General features: G+C 44.2%; 1 protein-coding gene across 1 annotated transcript in view; it reads right to left on the reverse strand.

The window, feature by feature from the left end:
* The window catches only part of LOC138164878 (interleukin-12 receptor subunit beta-2-like), an 83,317-nt gene that overhangs the window by 47,974 nt on the left and 11,529 nt on the right, over positions 1 to 23,814 (reverse strand). The window contains exons 2-7 of the mRNA XM_069092812.1: positions 19,625 to 19,747; positions 12,839 to 13,126; positions 7,724 to 7,838; positions 5,782 to 5,963; positions 4,138 to 4,280; positions 1,642 to 1,792 (exon numbers count right to left, since the gene is read on the reverse strand). Of these exons, the coding sequence (XP_068948913.1) occupies positions 1,642 to 1,792; positions 4,138 to 4,280; positions 5,782 to 5,963; positions 7,724 to 7,838; positions 12,839 to 13,126; positions 19,625 to 19,700 (955 nt within the window). The 5' untranslated portion in view covers positions 19,701 to 19,747. The remainder of the gene's footprint in view (positions 1 to 1,641; positions 1,793 to 4,137; positions 4,281 to 5,781; positions 5,964 to 7,723; positions 7,839 to 12,838; positions 13,127 to 19,624; positions 19,748 to 23,814) is intronic.

The raw sequence follows: 23,814 nt of genomic DNA on the forward strand, positions 1-23,814 counted from the left end.
AGAGAGAGACAGAGACAGAGAGAGAGACAGAGAGAGAGAGAGAGAGAGACAGAAAGAGAAAGACAGAGAGAGACAGAGAGAGAGAAATATCACACCTTTTGGGTCTTGCATCAATTAGTATTTCAGAAAGGAAGTGATGACAGAAATAGCGGTAAGTGGTAAGAACCAAGGAGCTAAGAATACAGCTCAGGGTGTTTAAACAACCCACAAGAAGATCAGACACAGAAAAAAGGAAGATGAAAACATTGGGCATCAGCCAAGAAGACTCTGCTGGGGGAGGGGGTTTCAGGGGAGTAGTCATTGTTCTACATGAATATCAGAAAGCCTTCAGAATAAGAGTCGTCTTCTCCTCCCCCCCCCACCTGCCCCACATATCAAACAGGTATCTTGTTAAGCATGTTATGGGATGTGAAAAGTCAAGTCCTGATTTTTAGTATTTTATTTTATTTATTAGTATAAAATTATTTGATTTTTTTTTGGCCTGAACTGTTTGAATGGAAAGGGGGGGAGGAGGAGGAGGAATGACTCCCAGTGTGGAAATTCCCTTCACTTATTCAGACCTGGCAGATCTGTAACCTATTCTCTTAGAGAATCCCTAGCTGTTATGGGATGTTGGGTAAGTTCCAGAGATGTTAAGCTTCCTGACCCTCAGGTTCTTTATCTGGAGATAATCATCTTCTTACTCCTTACCTTATGTCCCCTATCGTGAGAATCAGATGAGATAAAAATCCATGAAACTGCAAATTACACAGCGTTGTACAACTGTTAGGTATCAGAGACAGGATTCAGACTTAGTCTCTCTGGCCTCCACGCCCAACATACTTTCTTCTTATGGTTATGATGATAATCATCCTGCTTATTAATTAAGGTGGCACAGTGGATAGAGAGCTGGGCCTGGAGACAGGAAAACCTAAGTTCAAATGCAGTATCAGAAACTTTCTAGCTGTGTGACCCTGTGTGACAAGTCACTTAATTCTGTTTGCCTCAGTTTCCTCATCTGTAAAATGAACTGGAGAAGAAACTGGCAAACCACTCCAGTCTGCCAAGAAAACTCCAAATGGGGTCATGAAGAATTGGAAATGATAACAACAATTCAAGCTTACCGTGTAGACATTTAAAATTTTGGAAGGTAGAATAAATGTTTGATGAATTAGTCCAGAAACAGGGGAGGGAAAAAAAGAACACAATTTTTCAAAATGACAAGATCAAAATTGTTCCTATAACATGCTGAACATGGTGGCCCTTTCCTGCAGTCAAGCCTGAGTCTCTTTGCTGATGACTGAGGGAGGGAAACAGTGAAACCAACAGAGTCCAAACCACCTTCGCTCCAGCCTTTGATCTGAGTGTTTTCCACGATTAAGAACTAATGAAAACAAGGGCACCAAGGGCAAAAGTCCTGACTTCCCAAGCTAATTGGTTGGGAGGGTTTCAAGCTGTTGGATGTCCAAGACTCCAAGTCTCCATGACTCTCCATTGCCTGGAGGGCAGGTATCAATGCACCCTCTCGTTATAGGTCCATTCTCAGAATAAGGGTTTTAAATAACTGCAGGAAACACTTTATTTCAAGAAGACATTAGTAAAAAGCAGAGGTAAATTTTTTCCTCAAATTTAGAGTAATGAGAATCTGTGCGTGTGTGATACCTTCTTTTGGAGTCTGGGTCCGCAGTAATTGGCTCCAGTCACTCCACCTTCCTTTGACTGAATGTAGCTTGGAGGAAATCTGAAACTCATATTCTGTAAATGGTTTCAGGTTGTACAGATCATATCTTCCCCCAGAATTAGTGACATGAACCTTGAAATACAATACAAACAGAAAATTCACATGAGAACAATGAATGTTAAATAAAGTTAGCCCAATGGTCTTTGAAGCTACCTCCCATTTCTGATTCTATGAGAAGAAATCACAATATCAGCTAATCTGGATTTCTGTCCACTTTGCTTTGAGTATTCATTTGCATGGCCACTCATTAACCACCAACTATCTATCAATCGACGAGCTTTATTAAGTTCCTACTGCATACCATGTACTGAATTAAGTGCCAGGAACATGAGTACAAAGAATGGAAAAATCTTTACTTGAGACACTTTACATGATGTGCAGAGTACCCTATTAAACCCTAGAGGATGAACAGAGTTGAGACAACTATGCCTGCCCACACCTTGGTTAAGATCTTGTGAAGGGATATGACAACACATATAATGATACTATAATACAATACATGATTGGTCCATTGGTGGAGTGCTATGTGGAAAACACAAGAAGGGCGGGATACCACTGAGGCATCTAAGTCAGTGCAGTAGACAGAGATCCGGATCTGAATCCAAATACAGCCTCAGACACTTACCAGTGACCCTGGGAGAGCCATTTAACCACTCTCCGCCTCAGTTTCCGCATCTGTAAAATGGGGACAATAACAGGCCCTTCCTCTCAGGGTTGTGGTGAGGATCAAGGAAGACAGCAACTTCAAAGTGCTTTGCAGACCTTAACACATTCTATAAATGCTAGTTATAACCAGCACCAGCACCACTAAGGGGATTGGGAGGATTCTCCCAGAGGAGGCAGAGTGTTGGTAGGAGACCTTCCAGGTGGGGGGAATCATGATTCAGAACAAAGGTCTTGTCCAGGATTTGAATGCAGATCAGTGGTTCAGTGTGATCCAAGTGGGGCAGGTCTGAAGAGGAGTAACAGAGAAAAGTGGAAGCAGAAAGTCCGCTTGGGGCCGCTGTTCACGAGTCTCTCTCCCCACCTTCCATCTCGTTTCAGACCCTCCTAAGCCTCTCTTGTCTTTTTTCCCATGTTAACATCTTCAACTCATCCTTTCTCTCTTCCCTGACCAGGTTTCAGAAGCTTCCAACTCGTGACACATCCCGACCCTGCACTGTCTCAGCAAGAGAGGGTCAAAGAAGGCTTCTCAAAGATCCGGCTTCAGGTTCCAATGCCTTCCCTTAGCTGGTTGGGTGACCGTCAGCAGGACGCAACTCATCTCCACAGTTCTCTGCTTCCTCCTCAAGAGACTGGAAGAGAGGTGTGGAAGGAAAGCATTCTAGGCCTAGGGGACAAGCCAGTGCCAAGGCTCAGAAAGTCGTGGACGAGGAAAGGAAGAGGATCCCGTTAATGCTACGACAGAGGTGATAAATGGTCCAAAGGTAGCTCGGACCCAGATTGGACAGGGCTGTCACTACCTAACGACGGAGTCTGCATTTCACCCTACGCGCAGTAGTAGGGAACTACTGCAGTTTGTTGATGAGGGCAGTGACATTACCAAAGGCATGTTTAGGAAAATCGCCTGAGAGAATGAATGTAAGTGTCTTAAGGACAAGGATCGTCTAATCCTTTGTCCATGTGCTATGAAGGGTGCTTGGGGATAAAAGCCTGATATATTGAACTGAACTGCCAATCCTCTTTGCTTAAAGACAAAGCTGAGGCCTGTGCTGAAGTAACAAATTTCACTTGTTTTCAGAGATAAAAACCATTAATCAGGTCACATTGATGAGGCCTTGGAGAAAATAGCATTAAGTCATTTTGCTTCAAGGAGTACTTGATAAGCTCCTACTATGTGCCAGGCCCTGGGCTTAAAGCTTTACAAATATGTCCTTTGATATAGGAGCAGAGGGAGTGCAGTCTTGGAGTTTGGAATTAGAAGGACCCAAGTTCAAATCCTACCACTGACACTTACTAGTCAGGCAAGTCCCTTAAGCTTCTGGTCCTGTTTCTTCATCTGTAAAAAGGGGATAATAAAAGCATCTCCTTTCCAAGGGAGGTTGTAAGGATAAAATGAGATCAAATTTATAAAGCACTTGGCAAACTTTAAAAGAGCTATATAAACATTATTATTATCATTATATGCGAATGATTATTTTGGTCTTTAGGGAAGACACTTGATATCATTGCTTGAAGTCTCTGACATTTGCTGAGACAGAACCACACAGGACTTTCAGGAATGACTCAAATGTATATCCTTTAGGTCAGCTCAGGGCCCCTAATTTTCAGATGGGAAGGGCTGAATAGCAATGACAGAGAGGTAGGTAGTCATACTGAAAATATCTGACAAACCTCTTTCCCACCACAAATATGCACAAATAAAGGAAAAGTCAGGCTCCTCTCCCACCCTCTTCTCACCACTATGGAAAGATTACCGTGTTCCAGGCGCTCCCATGGACTGGTCGGAACTGGAGACGATTCAGCACCACTGGCCCTTGGTCCTGCCATTGCAAGGTACAAAAGTTGGCCAACAAATTGGGAAAGTCAGCTCTGATGTCACTCGGAGGGAGAGGCTTCACTAGTGACACAAGCAGAAAAGGAAATCAGCCAGCAGCTCTCAGGATCACACCAGGGCTATCCCAGGTATGACCAACACTATGGAACTTGTTTCCCACGAGCACGATTAACTTCATCTGGTGAAGTCCCATTTGTGGTAAGAGAGATGACGTGAGTTGCTAGATGGATTCCCCCCCATAACCCACTCCTGACTTTTACCAATTAGACAATGACTACCACCAGCCCTGGTGAAGATCTCATTTAATTCACTAATTTCATTGCTTTAGCAGATAAAGAACTTGGATTCTCAAAGGCTTGGGTTCAAGTCCTCTCTCAGACACAAAATGGAGGTCTGAACCTAGTTAAGTTATTGAAATTCTGTCTAGATTCTCTAAGACTCTTAAATTTTTTAAAAGGCTAATCTTTCATAGGCAGAGGGATTTCCACACTGGAAGTTCCCTATACTGGTGATATCATTGGTTTGGACTTTTTTTTTTTTTAACTTAGAGGCATTTACTTAATGAAATACAGACCATGTGGGGGAAATGACTTTCCAGGCTGGAAAGAACACAGAAGAGACGAGAGAGGAGAGAGAGAGAGGAGGGGGGGGGAAGGAGAGAGAAAAGAAAGAAAGGGAAAGGGAAAGAAAATAAAAGAAAAGAAAGAGGGGATGGTGCCATAGAACAATGAACACAGGACCTTGGGTGGGGGAAGGGCTAGACATAGAAAGAAGAGGAGAAAGAACGAAGTTTAGAGGTGGCATAAAATGTAAAGGATGGGATGGGTAGGGGGTCACTAAGGAATATATGCACTGAAAAGTAGAACGATTTCCTGAAATCCAGTTTATTCTGCACATGTTCTCAGGTGCTAAATGCAATAGCCACCTCTCCTACCCTAAGATCCAGGCATTTTATTGACATAATCCAAAAAAACACTCAGTAGAACATAAAGTCTTCAAGGGCACAGCCTATTTTAGCTTTGTCTTTGCAGCACTAATGCCTGGTCCAGTGTCTGGTACAAAGTGGATGCTGAATAAAAGCTTCTTGAATTGAATTGATGACATGTATTAGATGCTAGTCACTGGTGAAAACAAAGCTGTATCTGCCCTCAAGAAGATGACACACTGCTAGGGGGAGACAACCCAAACTTAAGCATAGACGTGTTCATTTGAAGGAGAGAGTATTAGGGAGTTGGGGGGTCAATGAGGCTTCCCATCAGTATTTTGCATAGGAGGGGAGTGTCTCACAAAGTCTGGGGTTCCAAGAGATGAATCAGGAAGCCCTCCATGTCCAAGGGAGACAGCCCAGAAAAAAGCAATCCATCAAAAAATAGTTGTTAAATTACTGAGCTCCTACTTGGCGCAAAGGCAGATGAAATAGCCTGAAGCCAGCCTCGCCCCCAGACAAGTCTCCCTTTCCTCTTGGGGCGCTTATCTGGGAGGCACAGGGGAGAACAGCTGAGAACTCCCAGGGGCCAACGCAGAACATCAAGGGAGTCACAAAGATGGCAGACAAGACACCCACCTATGTCCAGGAAGGAGAACACCAAAGGGAAGGAAGAAGAATCCCCCAGGCTGTTCGAAGCAACAACTTTGGCCGTGTAATTGGCTTCGGGAGAAGCCGGGCTCAGGCTTAGTCCAAGATCCAAATCATCATGACACGGAGAACACTGTTTCTCCAGATTTAAATTGTTTGGCCCTGTCAGCCTACAAAGAAGAGACATGTCAGTGCCTGTAGGATGTAGGGCGACAAGGCAGGAGTAGGGAAAACTGGCTTCTAATCCCCTCTCAGACACTTCCTAGCTGGGTGATCCTGTGTGACTCAGTTTCCTCATTTGTAGACTTAGGGGGATGGGCCAGGTGATCTCTGCAATCCCTGCCTGTTTTACTACCACTACTAATGCCACAAGTATCATTCCTACCACTCCTACTTCTACTACTGCCACCACAGTTTACACTGCCATGGCCCTTAAAGGTCATAGGCTCCTAGAGGTCTGGAGCTGGAAAGACTTCAGGAACAGCCCAGTCTAAGCCCCACATTTTACAAATGGAGAAAACTAGGCCGTGGAGTCTGAGTTGCCATGACAGGGCTGGAGCTGAAAGGGCTCTCAAAGGCCACCTCCTCATTTTACAGATGAGGAAACTAAGGCAAACAGAGGGTAAGTGACATGTCCAGGGTCCTACAGCTAGGAAGTGTTGAAGACAGGATTTAGATCTGTGTCTTCCTGGATGAAAGTCCAGAACTTTAAGTTTTCAAATCACTTTCCTTAAAACAAACCAGTGAAGTATTGTCAGTTTTACTACCTCATTTTACAGATGAGAAAACAGACTCAGAGGGTGTAAGGGGATAACAAGATAATTTGGGATCAAAAAGAACCTTTGAGATCATGCAATCCAACCCTCTAATTTTACAGACGAAGGAACTGAGGCTCGGATAGTTGAAATGATTTATCTGGAGGCAGTTAAATGGAGTCAGGAAGATCTGAGTTCAAATTCTGCCTCAGATAACTTACTAGCTGTGGCAAGCCACTTCACCTCTGCCTCAGTTTACCTATCTGTGAAAATGGGAATAACAATAGCTTAGGTCTATATCCCAAAGATATACAAAAAAGGAAAAAGGACCTATTTGTAAAAAAATATTTAAACACTTATTTTTGTGGTGGATACAATTTGTAAATCAAGGGGATGTCCATCAATTGGGGAATAGCTAAACAAGCTGAGGTATGTGATTGTAACAGAATATTATTTATTATGCTATAAAAAATGACAAGTAGGATGATTTTAGAAAAACCTGGAAAGACCTACAGGAACTGATGCAAAGTGAAGTGAGCAGAACCAGGACAATACTGTCCATGTTAGCAGCCACACTGCTCAATGGAGAACTGTGAACAGCTGAGCTCACTTTCAGCAATGCAATGATCCAAGACTAATGATGAAAAAGGCTATTCACCTCCAGAGAAAGAACTGACATTGACAGAGTACAGACTGAAGCTTGGTATTTTTCACTCTCTTTTTTTTCTTTTATTCAAGTATTCTTGTACAGAATGACTAATATGGAAATGCTTTACATAATTACACATGTATAACCTATATCTGATTGCTTACCCCTAAGGGGGGGGGGGGAAGAAGGGATGGAGGGACAGAATTTGGAACTCAAAACTTTAAATAAAAGTGTTAAAAAAAAAGCTGAAAAAAATAATAGCATCTACGCCCGAGTTGTGAGGATCAAACTAATTTGATATTTGTAAAGTACTTTGAAATCTTTAAATAAGCAAAACATAAATGCTAGCGATTACTGTTGCTGCCTCTGTAGGAGCCAAGGTCCAAAATTCCTCCTTAAGCTGGGAGAGGAGTGGACAGCCCCGACTGGACAAGGACATTCCAGAGCCCTAGGGACAGCCCCATCTGCTTGGTGATGAGACAATCGGCCTAAGGGAGCCTGGGGCGGGGGGCGCTCCATCACTCACTGCAGGGTGTGCACGGTGTACAGGTGGGTGTCTCTTCCTTTGTCCCAGGTACAGACCACGCTCCCGTGCTCCCCAAGCTGGCTGCAGGAGAGGTTTTGGGGCTGCTCTGGAGTGACTTTACAAAAAAAGAAGGCAAAGAAAAATGGAGTGTTACTAAGTGCAACATCTGAGTCTTACTGAAATGGCGGCAAACATCGATTAATAATGCCAACAAACATCTGTATGGCACTTAGTACACAATGCCAGGCACACAGCTAAGGGCTTTCCAGTTATTATCTCATTTTAGCCCCTCAAAGCCCTTGTCGACATTATTCAGCTAATGTTCAATAACATGCAGTTATTAAGCACCTAAAGGCCAGACGCATGACATCCCTGATATTCAGTGAGGGGCTGTCCTGAGGTCTCTGCTCTGTGACCCTGAATCTTGATGGAGAGGCCCCAGGGTCACCGAGTCCAACACGCTTATTTTACAGATAGGAAACCCCTCGAGCCGAGCTTGGCTGGGGGCAGGGATTCCCAGAGGGGGAACATTCCAGACTCAGGCCCGGCCTGGGCAAATGTGAAGGTGGTGAGATGACACCTATGTCTCTCACCCCCAGGACAGCCAAGGTCCCCTCGTGCCCCCTTACTTCTCCCTCTTGTACTAGAGGCACAAACATGGGTATAAATCATTCTGTTACTTAGTCCCTACCCCACACTAAGAAAACTGGGAAAGCAGCCAGGTGCTTCCTTTCTCATGGTGGCGACAGGTTTGATGGGCACGAAGCCACGGCCCAGCTACAGATCTGCTCTTCAAAGCCCCGAGCTATGGATGCGAGCTGCGAGAATGAATGCCTTTTCCCTCTCCAGCAGGGCACGAGAACAGTGACCATCAGCCCCCAGGGGATTTATAGGAGCATAAGCTTAGGCCTGGAAGGGACCTTTGAAGTCATCTAGTGTGACAACCCCCACCCCCACTCCAGCCATGATTCAGGGGTCTCCTGCCCCAGATGCAGCATTCTGTCTCCAGGAAGCGGCTTCCTAGGCTACGGCATGTCGCGGATAGCCTCATTATTCTGCTCAATATTCTTAACTTTGGGTCTGTGAATTTGTTTTTTATATTTCATTATTATGAGTGACCTTAATCCTCTGTATTTTATCTCACGCACATTGAGAAACCACTTTCTGAGAAAGAAGCCATGGGCTTCACCAGATAACCAGAGGGGTCTGTGGTTTAGAAGGCAAAGAACCCCTGGTCCGCTGGGCAGAGATAGAGCCCGTGTGTAGGACACTGGCCAGGGGGCAGTCAGGCTGTGTAGGAAGATCCTTACTCCAAATAGACAAAGCAGGTTTGAGTAAATGAGGCACCAGACATAAACTTACCTTGAAAAGCTCTAAGGTCTAAGACCTCTTCTGTGGGTTAATTAAAGTCCTAATGGACTTTTCCCACAGGGGAGATAAGGCCAACTGACCACTAAGCCTCCATTGAGCCCAGAAAGAGCAAGGATCAGTTGGTTATTACAATTCAAACAGAGGGACCACCCAGTCATAGGAAGGAGGGGAGAAGTGACTTGCAGACAGACAGCTACCCCTGAGAGCTCTAAGTGTCAGGGTTACTCAGACTTGTGGTGAGAACACTCAGAACCCCACTGCGGCCTGGAACGCCCATGGAACACTCCACTTTACTGATGATGTCATGGCCAGGAGTCATTCAGAAAGAAGAGCTTTCATGCTCCCCCACCAAGGGACGGGGCTGGCATTACTGCACTGAGAGAAGTTAAGCTCCCTGTCAGTCAAAGCTCTACTCGGCAGGCATGGTGCTAAACCCTGGGGAAACAAAAATGGGCAAAAAACAGCCCTGCCCTCAAGGAGCTCACAGTCTAACCCAGAGACAGCTTGTAAACAAATACCTACAAACAAGCTATAGACAGGATGATTTGGAAATAATTAATAGGAAAGTGCTAGTATTAAGAGGGGTGGGGAGAAGCTTCCTGTACAAGACGGGATTTGAGACTTAAAGGAAACCAGGATTTAGAATTGAGAAGGGAGGGAGTCCCAGGCCTGGAGGGGACCTCGGGGTGCAGACAGAGAGAATGCCCAGAGCTGAGAGGAGGGTCTTCTTAGTGAACCAGCCAGGAGGCCAGGGTCATTGGACCAGAGTATGCTATGGGGAGTAGAGTGTAAGAAGGCTGGAAAGGCAGGAGGAGGCAAGGTTAGAGAGGGCCCTGAATGTCCAATAGGAGTTTATAGTGGATCCCAGAGGGGATAGGGAGCCACAGGAGTTTATTGGGTAAGGGAGTGACATGATTGGATCTGTGCTTTAGGAAAATCCCTTTGGTGGCTGAAGGAAGGATGGATTGGAATGGAGAGAAACTGAGGCAGGCAGGCTCAACAGCTGTCTATTACTGTGAAAATTACTTTTCCTGAACGACTATCCCGGTTCAGAGTAACAGCCTATAACATCTCTTGGGTGTTACACACACACATACACACACAGAGACTGTAAGGGTTATGGGATTTAAAGATCTTCCATGCCCCATTGGACTTGCTGACGTAGCAGGAAGGGGCGGAGCAAGAGGAAGCAGAAGCCAAGCTAGAGTTCCTGCAGTGGCTGGCGGTGGCGGTGACGGAGGCAGCAGCAGCAGAGGTAGCGGCAGCGGCAGCGCAAAGCCCTTTTTGAGTCAGCCAGAATTTCTGCTAAGGACTCCTGCTGAGGACTGCCAGGGGCCGGAGCTGCTGGGAGCGCGCTTCCCGGACGCTGGGTGGTTGCTGTGAGTGGGGAGAGGAGGACCTTTGCCTGAGGTAGCCTGTTCTGTTTTAAAGGCTTGAGAATGTGGGCGCTTTCTACTTTATCTACCTGTGCCAATTTCATAACTACTCTGATGGCTTTCACTTTCTGTTTTTGGGACTCAGTCTTTTGATATTTTAATAAATTTTCTAGCTTATTCCCCCATATGGCAAGCATGATGTATTTTGTGATGAATAATTATATCAGCATATCTGTAATTTCCATAGGCATTGTGAATATGGCATTGCTGATACACAGACACAGACACACATAGACACACACAGACACAGACACACAGACAGACACAGACACACACACAGACACAAACACAGACACACACACACAGACACATGCAGACAGACACAGACACACACAGACACAGACACACACACAGACACACACAGACACAGACACACACACATACACACACGCATCATTCGTCTCCACGGTTACCTCTCCTTGCAGGAGCCCATGACTTACACCAGTGAGCCAGCCCACATGGTTAACGCTAATGGAGGATAGGTAGGAGATGGTTGTGTGGATACAGACAAGCATGTGGGTAAGAACCCTTGGCTCCCTTTTAAACTCAGATCCAAAAATAGCTTTTTTTTTTTTTTGTGGTGGCAAGAATTAGAAGCTAAGGGAGCGCCCATCAACTAGGGAATGGCTTCAGCACATCATGGCACGTAAACATCATTTGCCGTACATGATGAAGGGGATGGTTTCCGATGAATCTGGGAAGCTTTGGACGACCTGATGCAGAGGGAAGGGAGCAGAACTGGAAGAACCCTTTATAGAAAGACCAACAGCCTGGCAAAGCTGAGTAACTTTGGACAGACTGAGTAATCTGATCAGGCAATGCCCAGCAGCATCAGTGCTGACAGTGAGGCGTGCTTCCCGACAGAGGCAGAATATGACTAACAAGTTGTGTGTGTTTGGACACAGCCAATGTGGAGACGTGCTTCGGGTGGCTACACACACATGTTATATAGGGTCGGGCCTATCCTTTTTCTCTCAGTGGGAAGTAGTTGTGTGACCTTGGGCCCACCCGAAAGAAAGAAAAAAAGTTAAGAACAAGGGAGAGGGAAGAGGAGGAAGGAGGGGAAGAGGGGGAAGGGGAGGAAAGGGAGGAAGGGGAGCAAGGGGAGGACAGCTCAAGCCTCATCTCCTGAAGATGGGCTTTTCCAGTTCCCTCAGCTGCTGTCACCTTCTTGTCCAAGGTCACTTTCCATCTGCTCTCTCTGTATCTTGTCTGTCCCTATTTCTGTACATCTCATCTTTTCTATTAGAATTTAAGCTCTGAGGGCAGAGCTGGTTTTTGCCCTTTTATTTTATTTATTTAATTTTGTGCCCCCAGCTCTTAACAAATGCTTGTTGATCAATTTGCCACCAGTCGCCAGCCTTAAACAGCTAGGAGTGCTCGCCCAATGACTGCTTGGGTGGCAGAGTGGGACCAGGAAGATGGCTGTGATTCCAGAGGGTGGAAAAGTGCAACGTGGCTTCATATGTGGGAGTCAGGCAAACCAGGCCAGGCCATGCCTCCAGCCCTTCTGGCCACGTGACGCCAAGAAGGAGCCTCAAGTCCACCCCAACGACCCTCAGAAGTTTCAGAGGAGCTGCTGATGCACACCAGCCAATGGGGTTTCTTCCCTGAGAGCTCCTGACATCATGAAAATCTGGTTCTGTGCCTCCTTCCCTGCCTCCAAAGCAGCAGAAAAACAGCCAAGGCATAGAATGGTCACCATGGCAGATAAGGCAGAGCGGCTCATCTGATCGTAGATTTAGAGCTGGAGGAGACCAGAGAGGCTGTGTTGTACCATCCTCACTTTACAGAGACAACTTGTCCCAGTCAGTACACAAGCATTTACTAAGGGCCTGATGTGCTCTGAGAACTGTGCTAGGGACACGAAGCCCCCAGATGCACCAATGAGACCTCCAAGGCTTCAGGACCAGAGGTCACTTGTCCTGACTCCACTCCCATCCCAGTGACTTCCCCTTCCCTAGTTATATTCCCCTATATGTATTGGCTTTCCCTTTGAAAAAGGGCTTAGCCTGGGCTCCAAGAACATTTTCCTATGTGCATATATCTATGTGCATGTGCCAGGCTCGAATCCCAGCCTTCCCAATATTGGGATACACGAAAAACAGTTATCTGGCTATTTTCGATCTTTGTTACCTATATCTATTTCTATATCTATGCATGTTATCTGCCAGGCTTGAGATTATAGATTTCCCAGCACTGGGACGCATGAAAAATGCGTTTATCTTTTTTTTTTTTCAATCTTTGTTTATCCCACCTGAAGAGCCAAAAGTCCATGAAAGCATTAGGACAAAAAAAGTCTGCCTACCGCCAACGGAGATGTCGGCCCCGCACACTTGACTCTCCATATGGCCCCCACATGAGACCTTGCACACAAACACGGTTGTTCCCAGGTGGAGATTGGAGACTTGAATGCTGAGTGAGTGGCTCTTCAGGGAGTTAACCCGGATGCGATTTTGGTAGAAGGTTAACTTTTGGAAATCAGAGGTGCGCGAACAGCCTTCTTTGGGCTTCAAAGAGCATGAGAGATTGACCGTGGACCCAAACAAAATCGTCCGGGCAGGGCTCACTGTGACGACTCCCTTCTTGCAAACCTCTGCAACGACAAACACGTGATGATGCTCAAGGATGCTTACAAGACTAGGTTTGGTTTTGTTTTGTTTTTTAAATGACAGATGCGATCATTTACAAAGCCTGGCGATGTCACTCCAGCGACATCCTAGAAGCACCTTGAGGCGTCAGTCCCAGTCTATGAGGATTTCTCAACCAGACACAATGAAAAATGTATAAGAGCAATGGGAATTGGAATTAATGGAGCCCTTGAAAACACTGATAACAATGGAAAAACACGGCTACAGTCCCCTTCTATAGCCCTTTTAAATGAACACAGTAGGGGATCTAATTTATGCAATATTTCACTCAAGCCTCCCAACAACTTTGAATTGGGACGACAGACATTATTAATCCCATTTTCCAGGCAGGAAAGCAGATCACCAGAGAGAAGGAGCAGAGCATAGTCGTAAAAATGCTCATTCCAAAGAGTCAGAAGACCTGAGTTCTAAACCTGCTTCTGTCACTTAGTACTGTGCAGCTCCGGGCAAGTCACTTAACTTTAGTAAGACTCAGTTTCTGCATCTGTGAGATGGGAAGACTGGAGCAGAGACCGCTCCAGACGCTTCAGGCTCAAAAGCTCTGATTCCAAGCCTTGCCCAGGGACGTCCTGGAGCGTCAGAGGCAGGATCTAAGCCTGTATCTTCTTGACTTCAGGGCTGACATTCTACACATTAAGGAAGGGAAACCCATGAGCATCAGTATAATGCCTGCTACGCACCTACACCATGCTAAGCGCCTTTGTTCCCGTTTTAATATTGTCTCATCTGATCCCCACAACAACCCTGCAAGGCAGGTGCTATTATTTCCATTTTACAGCTGAGGAAATTGAAACAAACAGGTATAGGTGACTTGCCCAGGGTCACATGGCTAGTGAGTGTGGGGTTGCATTTGAATTCAGGCCCTCCTGACTCCAGGCTCAGGGCTCTATCCGCCATGCCACCTGACTGTCTAACCCTTTAGAGTATGAGCTTCTTGAGATCATGGATTGTCTTTGCCTTTCTTGTGGTCCTATTGTAGGTGCTTAGAAAATGCTTGTGGATGGACCACATCATCCCTGACACGTGACCCTGCAGCCACCTGCTGAAGATTTCCAATGAGAGGGAACCCATTAAATCCAGGGGGTAACTCATTCTACTTTTGAGAGCTAAAACTGTTAGGAAATGCTTCCTTGTATGGAGCCGAGATCTCCCTGTGCAATTCCACCCACTGCCCACTGGTGCCAGGCCAAAAACGTCTAGTCCCTCTTCCCCAGAATACCCCTTCAGATACTTGACTGAATGCAGCTCTCATGTCCCCCAAACTCCATTCTCTTGAATAACCAGTCCATGACCCTTCAGTTGATCCGGCTCTCAAGGCCCTTCACGGTCTTGGTCACCTTCACTTTCAAGCTGATCGATACCCATCATACAACATGCGTCTAGAACTGGATGCAACTTCCCAGATGTTCTCTGACCAGGGCAGAGGACAATGGGACTCTCACCCCCCCTCAGTCCTTGGGGGAGAGACGCCTCTTGTGCAGCTTCACGCTGTACCATCTCTTGATTTTTGGGTTCCATACCCTGTTGCTGACTCATAATGAGCTTATAGTCTACTTGAAAGCCCAAGAAATTTTTTCATATGAACTGATTACTAGCCATACCCCTCTCTTGCACTGTTTTTAACTACAACTGTAAGACTTTATATTTATCTCTCGTGTTTCATCTTTTTTCATTTTTTTAAAACAATCGGGGTTAAGTAACTTGCTCAAGGTTACACAGCCAGTTATTCCTGGGTGTGGTGCTGAGTATCTGAGCCTGGATTTGATCCAGGTCATCCCGACACTGGAGCCAGTGCTCTTACTCGCTGAGCCACCTGGCCGCCCCTAAGCAACTGGGGTTAATTAAGTAACTTGCTCAAGGTTACATGGCCCGGTGTTTCTGGGTGGGTGCTAAGTGTCTGAGCCTGGGATTCGATCTCCAGGTCATTCCAACACTGGAGCCGGTGCTCTTACTTGCTGTGCTACCTGGCCGCCCCAATGTGTTTCATCTTTTTAACTCTGACTCAGTGTTCTAGCCTGGTGGTCTCCAAAATGGGGGGAGGAGGGTGGCAGGTGACCTGGGAGGGCCCTGACATGACCCCAAGGGAGCCATGGCTTGTTGCTGAGGGCTACCTGATCAGCCAATCGGAGGGTAGGAGATGGGTGTTCTCCCACAGGGACAGTCAATCCTGAGGCTCATTTTCGATACAATCACCCTTGCACTTCATTCATTATAACCCACCATTACTCTACTCTCCACTGTCCTGACTGCATCAAAGGCTCCCCAGGGGCAGTTATAACCTAACCCTGACCTGGACACTCTCAGAAGCAGCAAATCCTCCACTCTCCCCAGCATACTCAACAGAAAAATAATTGCCGATAGGGGTATGTGAAAAAAAGTATGGTGCCCACTACTCTAGCCTGTCAACAACTTTTAATAGGGTTTCTTTCTAGCTCTGTGTCATCAGCAAATTCCATCAAACCCTTTATTTAAGACACTGATGTTGTTGAGTTTAGTCATGCCCAACTCTGTGATCCCTTTTGGGATTTTCTTGGCAAAGATACTGGAGTGGTTTGCCATTTCCCTTTCCAGCTCATTTTACACATGAGGAAACTGAGGCAAACAGGGTTAAGTGACTTGCCCAGAATCACACAGCTAGTAAATATCTGAGTCTGGATTTGAACTCAGATCCTCCTGACTCCAGGATTGGTCCTCTATCCATTGTGCCACCTTGCTGCCCCAAGACACTAATAAAAAAAGTGTCAAGTAGCACTGAACTAAAGACAGATCACTGAGGCACTCTAATAGAGATTCCTATTCAAGATGACACACTATTCCAGACCATTCTGACCTGGGCATTCTCCCAATTTCAAATCTACGTAACTCTACTACAGTCTAGCCCCATCTCTCCATCTTGCTCATAAGACAACACTTTGTCAATTGATTTGCTAAAATCTAGGGAAACTATTATGGGTATCATTCTCTTGGTGGTGAAAAGAGAGGATTATAAAATTCAAAATTATGATCATAACTTTAGATTCTACATTTTGAGATTCCATGCAATGCTTACGCTGGAGAGATTCATTGTTTACATTTTATAAGGTTGCTTTGATCTGTGTGAGTGATATCACACAACACAAACAGGAAGAAATAGAAGAGTTAAACAAGTAGGCATTAAAAATCCAGAATCTTCTAGAAATTTCCTCTGTGTCCAAGGAAGAGAACTGAGCAAAGGGATGACTGAGGAGATGGTTTTCTTTAATTCAGTGATCAGTCAGTAAGCTGGCATTATATGCCTTTTACTGGCAAGAACTGTCCTCAGTGATGGCAAACACCATCTCTGCCCTCAAAGAGCTTCGATTCCATGGGGAACAACATGTAAATGGACACGAGCTCCATACAAAGAAAGAGAACCTGGGATTTCATTGGCAAACAGTGATCTCAGGTAAGGAAACTCCCGCTACCAAAGCAGGGAGGCACCTCTTCTATATTTAGAAAGCTTCCTAGAATATTAAGCAAAGAAGTTTCTTGGCCAGGATCACACCACCAGTATGGTTCAGAGGCTGGGCTAGAATACAAGTCTGTGTGGTTCTGAGCCCAGTTCTTTTTATCAAACACACAGTCTATTTCTCATAAACAAGAAGTAATTGAGGGGAGAAGTCAAGTCAACCAACATTTAAGCACCACTATGTCCTAGGCACCATGCCAAGTTCTGGCAATACAAAGAAGGACAAAAGATAGTACCTGGTCTGAAGGAGTTCACAGCCTAGCATGATACACAACATGCAGACAGCTGTGTACAAACTAGATAACGGCTGTCCCAGAAGTCTCAGGGCAGTTTAAAGTCTTACCGGCACTAAGACTTTTCCAACAGTCGATATACACAGGTAAATTGGAGATAATCAATGGAGGGAAGGCACTGTCACTAATGGAGGGCTTCTAGTGGGTGGAATTTTAGTTGGAAAGAAGCCAGCTGGTGGTAAAGAGGGGGGAGTTCTGGGCATGAGGGACAGCCAGTGAAAATAGAGTTGGGAGGTAGAACATCTTGTCTGAGGGGCAGCTGGGGGTTGACATTGCTAGACTGCAGAGAATGTGTGGGGAAGTGGGGGCAAAAGTGAGAATAAAAAACCCAGAAAGGTAGGAAAGGGTTTTAAAAGCCTGAACATTCTTACTGGCTCCTGGAGATAGGGATCCATCAGAGTTTATCTCATAGCGGGGTAACATGATCTGACTTCTGTTTCAGGAAAAGTACTTTGGTGGTTGAATGAAGACTAGACTGGGGGGGGGGGCGAAGAGACTTGAGGCAGGCAGACCTGTTAGCAGTTCTTGCAATAGTCAAGGTATGAGGTGAAGGGTCTGCATCAGAGGGGTGGCAAAGTCAGAGGAAAGAAGGGGCAAAGGCAAGAAACATTGCAAATGTAAAATTGATGGGCATGGGCAACAAATTGGCTATGGGGGTGAGGGGAGAAAGAGGACAATGAAAAAAATATTTCTCATTTCTATATTTTTTAAACCATTACACTGCCTGTCCTGATAGGTTAGAGAACCTACCAGCTTGCTCAGAACCACGGAGATCCCTCAAGACAAGCAAAGTACCCATCATCCTTTCCTCAGCATAGCTGAATTCACTCAAAGACAGACTGTCAGTTATCCTCATTCACAGTAAGGATGTGATTTTATTGGTAAGACTACTTCTCCCCCCTCCCCCACCTCCCACTTTGGTAGCCAGTCTTCAGGAAGTGCTGTGGCCAAAAAAAAATGATTATCCCCAGGTGGCCAGCTCTCTAGAGATCAGTTACTTCTCCCCAAACTCTGTACCCCAAAGTTGGGTCCTCTGACAATAGGTACAGTCTGTCTTCCGGCCAAGTTTTTCCAGCTGGGAGGACAGTTCAGAACCTTCAAGAACTGGTTTCTATCCATACTGAGATGGAAGAAGCATCAGTGTAGGATCACACCTCTTTAGGAAGGACAAGCTAGCCCAGCTTCCCTGGATTCCTCCTCCCCATGAGCCTACTTTCCATTTCTAGATAAGATCTATACGATCTTACTTTAGAATGTAAGCTTCTTGAGGGCAGGGATTATTCGCCTTTCTTTGTATCCGTAGCAAGCACTAAATACTAACTCACAATCACTGTGAGAAATGAGCATTTCTCTCTCTTTTATTTAATAACCAATTATATTATAGCGAATATTTTCCCCCTTTCTGCTTCCTCATCCAGAAGCCAATCAGAGTGGGAAATCTCTCTTAAAGATTTAGCCAGGCCAAGATCTCATCAGAGAGTAAAAGAAATCCTAACTGTGGCTTAACGGATGTATTCCCCCTCATTGTGTCTGCTCAGACAGGTCTGGCAAGTGTTCGTTCTCCGTTTTGTCAGATGGGTGATATGGAAATTGATGTCTCTTTGACCAAGATTTGGGTAATCCAAGTCATGTAACCCGAAGACCCTCATTGTACTATAACCTAGTCACTCATTGTAATATTCCTTTGTTCATTAGTTGTTAGCCAAAGTTCATCTCCACTGTTCAGGATGGCTGCACTTTCAAGGGCATATAAACTATGAGCCCACCACCATGACAGATCTTTGGTCTAAGAGAGACTGCCAGATGACCATCATTTTATTAATAAACATGCTGGTTTTATTAATAAAATGATTAAATTACCCAGAAACTATGTCTCTCAGAATTTTTTAATCATCACCTTACATATGGCTTTAAGGTTTTCAAAATACACATATATACATATTAGATATTATACATGTAATATATGATAGACATAACAAAATATAATTCATATATTATCTTACTGAATCCTCACAACAACCCAGTGAGGAAGGGGCTGTTATTATCCCCATTTCATAGATGTGAACATTGGGGCTGAAAAGGTCAAGTGACTGACTCAGGGTTGTGTAGCTTGTTAAGTGTCTGAAGCTAATTTGAATTCGATTTCAAGAACTCCATCTACTATGACTCTGGTTACCTGATGGACAAGTATTTGAAGGCTTATAACATGAAAGAGAAATTAACTTTGTTGTGCTCAACCCCAGAAAACCAGCTAGAAGCAGAGGGTGGGAGGTGAGTTCAGAATGAAACTTTCTGAAAGGACTGCCTGAGAAGGTGTGAGGTGTGGTATAGAAAGAGGCTCTCAGGTGGCCCTTGTGTTTCCTTCCAACAACTCAGATTCTGTGACTCAGTTATTACAAAATACAACCTTTAACAATTCCTCATCTTGGGTGGTATCTTTCTTGTTGGGTTCTTTACCACCATAGGGCTATGGCACAGAATTAAGAAGGGGCTTGTCATACACAGTCACAGACAGAGATAGATAATACAATGAATCCATTCAGATGACTAGAGATTAAATGCAAAGGAGCAAAAAAAAAATGAACAGTACTAAGAAACATATTTAATCAGCAAATCATAACTCAGACCAAGGAATCTCTGGTTATTTTACATATTATCCTTACCTATTTCTGCCTTCATTAATAGCCATGTGATGAAAAAAATGAGGGTCACTGAATAAACTCCAGCCGCATATGCCATGAAAGGTACACGATTCCTGAAGGTGATCTCAAGTTTTCTTTTTCCCCCTTGTGAAAACAAAACAACCAAAATAATCAATAAATTCCATTTAGACCTTCAGAAAAGTAAACATCTGCATATAATTTAAAAAGATAAGTAGTTGCATTTTATGCAGATCCCCCAAATTCAGCAACCTAAGATAATTTCAGACAGTTAAAAAGACTTTTTCCCCCATTCACCAAATTTTGTTGGATATTTTTTAAAAACTGGATTGTGCCTCAGAAGCTCTTAAAGAGAGAATCACAAAATTTGAGACAAAAGGGACCTCAGTGGCCATCGAACCCATCTCAGATTTGTACAAGAGTTCCCTCCATAACATACAAGAGGAGGGGTCATCTAGCCTTTGCTTGAAGACTTCCAATGACCGGGAACTCAATCCCTCCTGAGATGGCGCTCAGAGAAAGTGGCAAAGATTTCTCAATGTAGCTTATTAGATTATAGAATGTGAGACCTAGAAAAATCCTTAGAACCTGAGAGAGCACAGGATGCTTCAACCGGAGCGTACCTTTAAATATACTAGGAGTAAGATGCCTTAGAACATAGACTGTTATAGAAGGGACTTCTGAAGGGTTAGGGTTAGAACATTAGAACACAGACTAAAACACCCAAGAACACAAACTGGGAGAGCTAGACAGGACTCTAGAACCCCGGAAGTACTTTACACCATAGAATGTTTGCTCCAGACGAAACCTTAGAATGTAGAACACTAGAGTTGGAACAGACCTTAGAACATGGAATGTTAGAACACAGTCTGAGCAACAGAGAGAACACTGGAACATGTACCATGAGAGCAGGGAAGGGCCGTTAGAAGCCAGCATGAAAAACTGGGAGGGACATCAGAACGTGGAACGTGAGAACAAAGAAGGTGGGTGCCTGAGCTGGGAGGGTTCCCTCCCAACTCCCATGTTGCCAAACACTTGGCACAACTGCTATTTAGCCTCCATGTACGTCTCATCTCTCCTGTGAAGGGGCAAGGCTGCCTTGTTCATTATTCCACGACCTCCCATCACCCTCCCTTCACCGAGAGCAGCAAAGCTCACACCATCAGCAGGTGTTTGTGTTCTTACAGCCCTGCAGGTAGGAACTGACCCGTTTGTTGGTAAAATGCATCCTAAATGGAAAATTATAACAACAGGACATTCAGGACATGTCAAAACTCACTGAAAAGCAATCCCTTTGGAAAGCCCAACGAAAGGACAAATGCATAAAACAAAACCATGAAAGTTTTTAGGAGGAACATTCCTAGGGCTGCAGATTTAAAGTTGGAAGGGACCTTGGCAGTCAAGTCCAATTCCAGAAGATCTTACAGGTAGGGAAACTGAGAAGCAGAGATAAGTTCACCTACACGGGCCAAAACATATAGAATCATTTCACTCTAGAAAGTGATTTAAATGCAGTTCTAAAGTTGCCAATTGTCTCCAGGGGTTCCCCAAATCCTCCCCTCAAAAAAGTTAAGAAAAGTATTTATTTTCTACCTTATGCAGAATTTTAAAATAATTATGGTTTCTAATTTAATTTTAGAGCAGAAGTAGAAATATTAAAATCTGATCAGAACAGGAGAGGTTCCTGCCTGCTCTCTCAAACTTATCAATTGATATTTTGAAAAAAAGATTTCCCAATCATTAACAATCAGAGAAATGTAAATCCAAACAAGTCTGAGAGATTTTCATCCGGTCAAATTGGCTAAGATATAAAAATGCATGTTGAGAAGGAGAAGGGAAAGCAGGTCTGCTGGTCACTTGCCAGGGGAGCTACCGCTTCGTTCAACTCCTTTGAAAGTTATAGGAAAAGATGTAACCAATGGTATGTGCTAGACAATGCAGATATGTTCCAGTTTGAAGGACCAAGGCACACCTCGGAGCTGCTACAATTTCTGTTTTGGATTATTAACAATAGAGAAATCTTTCCAAGTTGTTATTGTAGTTTCTATTTCTCACTTGGAGGAGTTGCTCAGAGTCAGCCTATGTATGTCAGGCAAGACTTGAACACAGGTCTTTCCAACTGTAAGATGAACCTTCTACCCATCAGGCCATGGCCTTCCCTAATGCATAGAAACAAGACCAAGTAAATGGAAAATGCTTTAAGGCATTACATAAATTTCAATTGTGATTAGGTAACACCTTACCTCTCAGTTTTTTTGCCACGGTCAAGGGATACCATGTTATTGCTATTGCTTTGTCCTATCAAAAGATGTGTGTGCATAGATAAATGCGTACGTACACAAATATATATCTATGTGAACAAATGTATCATATTTTATATCTTTATCAACATTTATAGATATATCATATTTTGTACATACATATATGAACAAGTGCATGTATTTTATAACCATATATTTATCTCTATTGACATATTTATGTGTTGAACATATTTTACATAAATATGATTGGGATTCAGTCTTATTTATATTTCTGATTCAAGATTAAATTTCAAATAATGAAATTTTAATGCCACCATACAGGTGGAAATACTGATACAATTCTGTAATAATAGTAACGACATTCACGTTTATAGAGGGGTTTAAGGTTTGCAAATTGCTTTACATATGTTAACACATTTGGTCTACAAAAACGTGCAGTATAAATAACTCTCATTTTATAGTACTTTATGGTTCAGGACAATAGACCTTAAATATAAAGCAGAAAGGATCCTCAGAAACCAGCCCCTCATTTTATGAATGAGAAAACTGGAACAGGTTCCTACCTGTAGTAAATAATTTATGAAATAATTTCCTCCCCAAAGCTTGTGAGGTAGGTAGGGCAGGGATCCATACCCCCATTTTACAGATACAGCTTACCAACGTCAAGCCATGTGCCCAATGACATCGCCCAGGTCATTAGTGGCAACACAAACCAGGTCTCTACTCCCAGCCCCGAATTTTTCCATCTGTCCTCCTCTTACTTCCTCCTTGTCCTATCTTAAAATCCACTCCCTGAAGCTGCCTCAGGAGAAAATGAAAGGCGTCCCTGCCGAGCAGAGAAAAGATGAGGTTTCTCTTTACTTGTGTCTGAAACTGCCTCAGGCCATTACAGACACAGCTTCCTCCTGAGAAGTTCAGAGAGCTTAGGGGCATTTTCTAATAACGTGAAACTTCCTAACAGCTGAAAACATCCTTCATGCAACTGGCCTTAAAGAGACCACACCAAACCTGTCTGGTGGCTGTACCACCACTCTGTGGGCCAGAGCTTTAAAGGGAAGGCAGCACTCAGATGCTTTCCAGGCAGGGGCTCCCTGGCCCTGCTCAGAAGAGGGGCATCTTTCTTGCCTCTGCCGGGCCTGAAGCCTGCTCGTGGGGACTGTAAGAAGCCCTTCTTGTGATCCTGGAAGCATCCTAGACACTGCTGAGCACTGTGCTCATCTCGTCCTTAACAGATTAATGCATTTTTTTCTGCTGTGATGTAATTTTTCCTGCTTTGAACTTTCTGGGCCTGAGTCTATTTATCTATGAAATACGGACAATGTCACATGTATAGATTCCTTACCTCCCTGGGTTGTCCTGAGGAAAGGGCTTTTGAAACTACTGTAGAACACTTGATCAAACATTTGATTTTAGGGCTTACTATAAACTAGGTACTGATGATACACAGACAGAAATGAAACAGCTCCTGCCCTCAAGAAGCTTACATTCTCACAGGGACAACATGTAAATAATTACCTACAAAAGAAAGATTTTACCCAAATAATTACATGCAAAGGGAAGGCGTTTTGATAAATAATTACACAGTCCCTTAATATTTGTTGATTGACTATTACAGACTATTTACCTAAGGCCCATGGTGCTATATAATAGCAACTCAAGATTTTCTAGGTGCTTGCCTTAAAATCACCCCTCAAAAAATAGTACAGTATTATGATCCCAGTTCACAGATAAGAGAATGACGTTCAAAGAGCTCAAATGACTAACCCAGTGAAGAAGGGGTCTGGGGCTAAAATTCAAACTGGGTCTTCCTGACTCCAAGTCTAGAACATTATGCTGGTGGAATGGTAGGTGACATGTTGGACTTGGAATCAGGAAGACCTGAGTTCAAATGTGACCTCAGACATTTGGTAGCTATGTGGCAATGACAGAGTC

This window comes from Petaurus breviceps, unplaced genomic scaffold (assembly GCF_028583685.1).
Source record: "Petaurus breviceps papuanus isolate PSGF00001 unplaced genomic scaffold, PetGlider_PUasm1.0 207, whole genome shotgun sequence".
NCBI lineage: Eukaryota > Metazoa > Chordata > Mammalia > Diprotodontia > Petauridae > Petaurus > Petaurus breviceps.